The sequence below is a fragment of the Pomacea canaliculata genome, linkage group LG12 (genome assembly GCF_003073045.1).
Source record: "Pomacea canaliculata isolate SZHN2017 linkage group LG12, ASM307304v1, whole genome shotgun sequence".
Lineage (NCBI taxonomy): Eukaryota > Metazoa > Mollusca > Gastropoda > Architaenioglossa > Ampullariidae > Pomacea > Pomacea canaliculata.
This window is the reverse complement of record NC_037601.1, coordinates 6,223,072-6,231,177: the sequence shown is the minus strand read 5'-3', so window position 1 is coordinate 6,231,177 and position 8,106 is coordinate 6,223,072. Positions and strand designations below refer to the sequence as shown.

At 35.7% G+C, this 8,106-nt stretch overlaps 1 protein-coding gene across 1 annotated transcript; it reads left to right on the top strand.

Moving 5' to 3' along the window:
• The first annotated feature begins 2 nt into the window (after positions 1-2).
• Positions 3-8,061, top strand: LOC112576543 (flap endonuclease 1-like). Its single transcript, XM_025259085.1, has 13 exons — positions 3-153; positions 315-417; positions 743-845; positions 1,584-1,647; positions 2,033-2,142; positions 2,376-2,512; positions 3,448-3,514; positions 4,411-4,542; positions 4,878-4,910; positions 5,904-5,957; positions 6,434-6,498; positions 7,093-7,219; positions 7,532-8,061. Exons 1-13 carry the CDS (start codon positions 72-74, stop codon positions 7,595-7,597), a joined length of 1,143 nt encoding a protein of 380 aa, XP_025114870.1. The 5' UTR covers positions 3-71; the 3' UTR covers positions 7,598-8,061.
• Positions 8,062-8,106: the final 45 nt, after the last annotated feature.

Below are 8,106 nucleotides of genomic sequence, written 5' to 3'. Positions count from 1 at the left end.
AGAGCAAAGTTAAAGTGGCGGGAGTAGGGATCCTTTGTATTGTTCGATTCCTTCACGTATCAGCTAAAACAATGGGAATTCAAGGCTTGTCAAAAGTTCTTGGAGACTATGCTCCGTCAGCAATAAAAGAAAACGATATCAAAAATTATTTTGGTAGGTATACAAATATTTATTTGCATTTTTCAAAAGTGGTAGGACTCAACCACTATATATGCTACGACCAAAGCGACAGTTTGTAAATATGTACATTTTGTTCCCTGATATGCACCCGTCCTTTGATAATTATCTGGATTTTTAAAAAAAACTCATAACAGGTCGTAAGGTAGCGATCGACGCATCAATGAGCATTTATCAGTTCTTGATTGCTGTCAGGCAAGACGGATCACAGTTGATGAATGAAGAAGGGGAAACAACAAGGTAACAAACTTGCCTAGTTATAGAGCCACTGACAATAATAGTGTTTATTGCTGCATTGTAAATTGGAGCATCATGCTGAAAAAGCCATATCACCACAGAGGAAATAACCTTGTAAAACAGGTGTCACATGCAGAGAACAATTGCCCGGCAGTTTCTCCTGATGGTGTAAGTTTAATTCTGCATGAACAGCTGTTCATTTTGATGGAATATTTATTTCTGTCTCTTAGTATTATACTAAAAGAAACATCAGTTGATAGCGCAAGGCAGTAAAACATTTTATATTCTATTTTTGTTTGTTACATAGACCATATTTCTTACATTTCAGTCATCTGATGGGGATGTTTTACCGCACAATACGATTGCTGGAAAATGGAATCAAGCCAGTTTACGTCTTTGATGGAAAGCCACCAGACATGAAATCTGGAGAGGTGTGGAGTTTTTCACAATCTCACTATTTTTAAAACCTTAGAGAAGTCATGGTATAACAGCTAAAACAAGTGATGTTTTTGTGTCCATAGGCAAAAATATTGCCATAAAACTGTCACCACCATATGTACAACTTTTTTATTTAAAAGACTGATATTTACAAACCTTTTCCTAGTTTTAAATAAAATGCTGCTGTGCTTTGCTATTTTCACTTGATATTTCTAATTTATTTACTGTATTCACTTATCACACAGTGCTAAAAAAACTTTTCAAACTTGTACTGAATAGGTTTAGAGTTTTCTGTTGTAATCTATATATTACCCAAAGTTATGCTAAATAATATACCTTAGTATTTAGATGCTTGCCATTTGGTTTTGGTGAGATTAAGCCATCTTTTAACATTTTTACATTTACATTAGGATGTTCTTCCTCAACCACCAAGAAGATGGGATTGTTCAGTTATAAATAATCCACTGAATTGCCAAAACAGATTAAACCTGATGATCTTTTTTTGTAATCTAAGAAGAAGTGCTGCAATGAACTTTTGTTTTTCATAATTATATTAGCAGCCCTCTTGTGTTTCGTGTGTAAGTAGAGGACCATTTTAGATATTTGCTCTGCTCTAGAATTGTATGCAGTATAAATTATTAGACCAGACATTCATTGTCAAACATGATTTTGCAAGTTTATGTTATATCCTCTCTAAAGATCTGTGTGGTGCATTTTTTTTCTTGGGATAGCTCAACAAGCGCAAAGAGAGGCGAGATGAAGCTCAGAAGGAGCTGGAGAAGGCAGAGGAAGCAGGTAGAATCCAAATGTGTTTGTTAAGACTGTAATCTTATTGATAATAATAGTCATGCAAAAGAAATCAGTTATCAGATATTCTGTTTTTGTAAAAACATAAATTGGATTTTTTTTTTTTTTTTTTTTTTTTGCATTTTCTTTCCTTTTCATTTTGTCTTTCATTCTTAGTTCCCCTTTTCCCCACATTCTTCTTCTGAAATGCTATTTAGTTGTCTCCACCTGGATGAAAACACTATAATGTTGTTGTTGTCAAGCAAGTAATTTAGTAATTTGGTGTAAAACTAAGAGAGGGAGAGGGTTTTTTTTAAGCATTATGTAAGAACCACTCAATAAAATCTATCGAGCAGGTGCAAGAAAGGTTATAAATGATGCATTTCATGTGCAGGTGATGAGGAAAATATTGACAAGTTTAATCGCCGCTTAGTCAAAGTCACCAAGCAGCACAATGATGACTGCAAAGAGTTGCTGAGGTTGATGGGGGTCCCATACATTGAGGTAAGCTATCTTGGAGCTGTTTGGACTGGGGACAGAATAGCATCCCAGCCTGGATTGCACAGACTTCGATTACACAATGTGCTATTTCTTTTCTATGTACATGTGCATTTATGTGTGAAAGAGAGAGCAAGAAAGACTTTGTTTACAAAAGTACAGGTGCACCTAAGCATGCTGCACCATCTCACATTTTAGCCAGTTTTTATTAGTAGTATTGAAAAAGTGTATTTATGCAGGCACCATGTGAAGCTGAAGCTCAGTGTGCCACCCTAGTCAAGAGTGGGAAAGTATATGCAGCAGGAACAGAAGATATGGATGCGCTCACTTTTGGCTCCAAAATACTTTTGAGGCACCTCACTTTCAGTGAAGCCAGGTAGGAAGTTCATTTATTCAGCTTATTATGTATGGGTATCTATTACATATTAGGGTTAGCCCTAGGACCTTGATGGAGGCATTACCAAGATGATTATGATAAAATTTGTAGTGCATGTTTTCCTCTGTGGCAGCAAGCTCAATGAACTGTGCATGAAAGACTACAACCATACACCATACAGCAAAGAAACACAATCATCAGCAAACATTTAACACCATGGCAGACATAAATAGAGTGCATGGATGAAGATGAAGAAGTGAGGAGGGAGCAAAAGAGTTTAATTGTGAAAGATACTTCTTGAGTATTGACTTGAATGCTTTGAATGTTAAAAGAGAAATGGCAGAGAATTCCAGACAGTGAGTCCATAAAATGAGAAGAAGTGTTCGCTGAATTTCTCTCGTCTGATGCATGGGCAGAGAAGAAGTAACAAAAGCAGACTATAGAGATTGATTCAGATGGCAGGGGGGTCACTAGCTGCAGACAGGTATGATGGGGCGAGGCCTTGAGGACAATGATCTCATAGTATGGCAAATCTTGTAGTCAGGCAGCCAGTGGAGACTGTGGAAGAAGGGTGTAACATTGTCTGCTTGTTGCCTATGAAGACAATATGATACAGTACAGCATAATTGTGATCCCTCTTAAGTTTTCCAGTAGGCGGTTAGGGAGATCAACAAGAGCTGCGCAATTCAGCTGAAACAACACAAAAGCAGACAAGAGCTTGTTAGATGTGATTGATTTTGTGAAGCTCAAGGATGATGGACTTGCAGACTGTATTGATGTACATACATTCTTTATCATTGTTGATACATAGATAAAGAATAGCTGAGAAACAATTTGAAATACATGCTTAAAGAATTTAAAAATACTTCATCACTTGTAATCATTGCTATATACTGTTCAACCACTTTTTACAATTTTGTTTTTTTATTTATCAGGAAAATGCCAATCAGAGAATATTATCTAAATCAAATCTTGGATGAGATGAAATTTACGATGGACCAGGTATGGAAAAGTAGATGTGGTCTGAGTAGAAACTGTAGAAGTGTACTTTAAAAAAAAAGGAAGTGTTTGTGTTTCAGTGAAGCTTACACAGTATATTTAATAATAATACTAAGTGAACCAAAAAGGCAGCTTCAGTGTGCTTTGCAAAAATAAAAAGCCTGCAGACATTTTTTTAAAAAGAAAGACACACTGTCTGATAAAGTAGCTAGCCACATTCATGGGCACACACACACAAATATATGTTTCTGTCATCTCACATGCACACATATAACTATGCGCACATGCATGTGCTACTTATTGGCACTGAATGGCATAAATTTCTGTCCGAAAGGCAAACGCCACTTGTCCTTATCACAATAAATTTCTGTAGTATTTAACCATATGGCCATCTAATATGCATTGCTGCAACACCATTTTTCTTAGTGAGCATGTTTATTTGCTATATAAATCACACCTTTATTATTATCCTTGTTACACTCGAGGTTTGACTATAATGGCAATAGTCAGAAATGATGACAGTTGTAGAAGAGAAAGAAAAAGACCCGCAGGCAAGGGAATAGTCCAGCACATGGACAAGGATACATGTAAAAGAGTGGGTCAAATGATGGGCACTCAAATAAAATAAACCAGATAGATGCAGAGAAACAAAGATACAGAGAGCTAGTTTCTGTCCCCTTCCCCAGTGTAGCAGCGGCTTTGTATAAATAAATAAAAGGCAGATGTCCAGAAGACTGATAGGTTTTGGATAAACCTTAATTAAACATAGTGGTTTGTTTGAAAACTGTGTGTGAAACCTGAGAGGGTTAGTTAATTACGCTCCATTAGTAGACTGTGTTTAGATGCTTTAGAAAGTGTAAGGCATCCACCTTGCTATCTGTTATTTTTCGCTGTTGCAGTTCATTGATCTGTGCATTCTTCTTGGCTGTGACTATTGCGACTCCATCAAGGGCATTGGACCCAAAAGAGCTGTTGAGCTTATCCGCCAGCATAAAAACATAGAAAATGTTATAAAAAATCTTGACTCTAAGGTTTGTTTCAAAAGCCTTGTGAAAGTATTGTTGAGTTTGACTGAAGCCTGTCTGAAAACAGTAAATCCCAATTTTCCCTATAAATGAATGATAGAAAAAGCTGTTTAATGTCAGCCTTGGTATGCCTTCCATTTGTTTTTTTGCATTCAGTTGCCAGTAAAAAATTGAAGTCATTTGTTTCTCTGTGATGGTTAGCATGTGCTGAAGTTTTTAATGGCATTAAAATACTTATGATGGACCAAGGTAAAAATCATCAGGAAAGTGCTTAAAATTATTTTCATTATAGTGATGTATTTTTAATGGTAACTGCATTTTTTTCTACTTATTGGTGGCAGAAATATCCAGTGCCAGAAGACTGGATGTATAAGGTAAGTCAAATCTCTGTATCATTAAAGTTAACACTGTGTTATACAGAAAGTGAAATTTATGTAAGCATTGGTAACATCAATGCTTTCTTTGTCAGGACCTGTTCAACCAGTGGCATAGGTCATGCATTAGATTTTGGGATAATGACTGAGGACTTGTCAGTGCACATGATAAAGTGTGTGGCTAAAAATGCAGAATTCTATGTAACGTTTGAAACAAATCCCCAAAAAGCCACAGCGCAGACGACACGAGTCCAGAGTCACAAGTTTTTTGCTGCTGCACAGCTGGTAACTGACAAACATCTTTTCTCCAGGAAAAAAGGTCCAGCGTCAAAAACTTTTGCCAAAAACTGCAGAATTCTCTGTAATGTTACAATCTAAAACACCAGCAACATTGCTGAAAAAACACACATCTTTTCTTAGGGAAAAGAAGTCCATGTTGCAAGCAAAAAACCCGACAAGATCTGAGAGAGCAAACGCCTAGTACAGACAATACCTCTTCACAAAGCACAAGTCGTCAGCACAAAGTGTCGCTTGTGGTAATAATAATAATGAGGATTTGTATAGATCCTTTCCAACAATTTGCTCAGAGTGCTTTACATAAATCATATGTAGTTTAAATCATCGACAACCACGTAACTATATTCACATATAACAGTGAGATCTTGCTGTGTTTGCTTTTATACGTGTGTGTGTATATATATAAAAGGGTGTTTCATAAAGTACGCAGTATTTTAATTTTGCTGGATTTTTTTGTTTGTTTGATGATTGTTAGCACTGTTCCTATAATTCCTATTTTCCTGCAGAGAAAATGGAGGTAGACATATGCTCGATACAAGTATTTGTGAAGTATATGTTGAATGAAATTAAATAAGAATTTAGAATTTGCTTCGATTTTTGGTGATTTATTAAATTTTTTTAAAGCTGCATAATTTATGAAACACCCTATAATATGTATATAGACCTTTGCTCTCATCAAAAACACTTTCTTTTCAGGAAGCTCGCAAACTGTTTCAAGAACCAGAAGTCACAGATATTGAATCACTGGAGGTGATTTAGATTTTTTTGGTTGCCATTTATATATAGAGGTGTGTAGTAATAACTAAAACTAATTGCCTACCAGATCAAAAGATTTGACAGCAAGCAAAAACATGTGTCTATGCTGGAAAGTAACAGGGAAGTCTGGTGGTGCAACAGTGCCTGTCACTAATGCATTACCTCTCCTGCTGCCCTCGGCTTAGCTCTTGTCTTGGGAACAATTTCTTCTCTGCATGTGGCACCTGTTTACAGGGTTGGCTGCTTTGCCATGATATAGCATTAGTTGCTTACTCAGTATAAAACACAAACTGCCCCTCTTACTGGAAACCAAACTTTAAAAAAATGTGATGTGCATAACATGAAGATCTTTTTGTGTACTTTTAAGAGTGATCATTAAGATAGAATGGCCAAAGATAGAATTTAAATTATGTGACCAATGGTTTGCTGGTTATGATTTTATTTATATGTGCATTTGTATTTCTGTGTAGCTGAAGTGGACCGAACCAGATGAAGAAGCTCTTGTGGAATTCATGGTCAAGCAACATAATTTCAAGTAGGCTATTGCTGCTTTTATAATGAAACCACAAAGATGTGGATAATGAAGTCATTATTAGAAAGAGTTGTTTGGGACTTAAATAGGTTTTAATGGTCTAGTGGTGTGGGTTTTTTTCACTCTTCTGTTGATGGAATAAAGCACATTGCAAGGTACTATTTTCCTAAATCAGGGTGAATACCTTCTCTCCTCCACAACTTCTGTTCTCTAGACACCTAAGATAATCATGTACAGAAATAGGTCAAATTTGTCACATTTTAGATGTGGCTAATTATAGGTTAAGTTCTACCAATGGCTGTAATGTTGACTGTAAATGTATCCATGTACAATCCCAATACCTGTTCAGTTGACCTATTTCTGTATATGATGATACATATATTCACCCAGACTTTGGAGAAATAGTATTTTGCAATAGACCTTGAATGTAGTTCTGCATTCATTTAGTCTGTTAATCAGTTTTTAGAGTTTCAATTGTTCAGTTTAGTGCTCATAATTTCTTGAAAATATTTCAATTTTATTTGCTTAGCCCATGAGTTTTCTCATTTATATGTGTTTGTGTGTGCTCAGATTTGCTTAATGTTACCCATTTTTCAGTGAGGAAAGGATACGAAATGGGGTGAAAAAGATACAGAAAGCAAGAGGAGGAAGTACACAGGGCCGTCTTGATACATTTTTCTCCGTGGTTTCAAAATCATCTGCCACAACATCAGCCAAGAGAAAGGTGTGTTTGTATGCATGCATGTATAGGTACCCAACTCTGAGGTAAAGGAAATGACCTTCGTAACCAGCCTTGCAAGATCTGTGGTAAGAGGATCTTATTGCACAGGAGTCATATGCAGAAGAAGATATTGGTGCTTGAAATATTCAGATATGGTCAACATTTGCTAGTTTAACATTAGTACTGGATTTGATTGATTTAATAAAATAACTTAAGGTTAATAGAATTAGTGGCATTATATTTGCATATACATGCATGCACACAGACCCAGTTTTATGAAGTAGAGTGAACTTTTTTATTTTGGCACAATTGCAGATGGAGGAAGAAAAAGGAAGCAATAAAAAGAAAGGTAAAGGGAATGCATTCAAGAAACCAAAGTGAGAAGACCTACTGGGAAAATGTGTTGACCATGAGAAAAAATATTTAATAAAAAGAAACTAACTGCTTCATTTGGGAAGTGGTTATTAAATAAATTTATTGCTACTTAAATGTACCTGATGTTGATTAGACCTTTTTTTATGCATGTGATATCCAAAGATCATCTAATAGAAAGTGAATTTATTTCCACATTTGTTCAAAGTTTTATACCAGATAGAAATAAATTGAAATGTCATTTTTTATTTTGAAAACCCACAGGTAATGGCATCAAAGATTTAAATTGTCAGAAGAGCCGAGCATACATATTACAATACTTCTCTGATTAGAGTCATGTTAATGCAAAGCACCACTTTTTATTAATTTGATATCAACTATGATCACATTGTCTTAAATAACACAGCAATGTGGCTGTTTAAGAAAAAATCCAACACACTTGTGCAATAAATCAATTCTACATCCCTACACAACTGCCATGGCTCTGTTCATGCTGGAACTTATAATCCATTTATTTT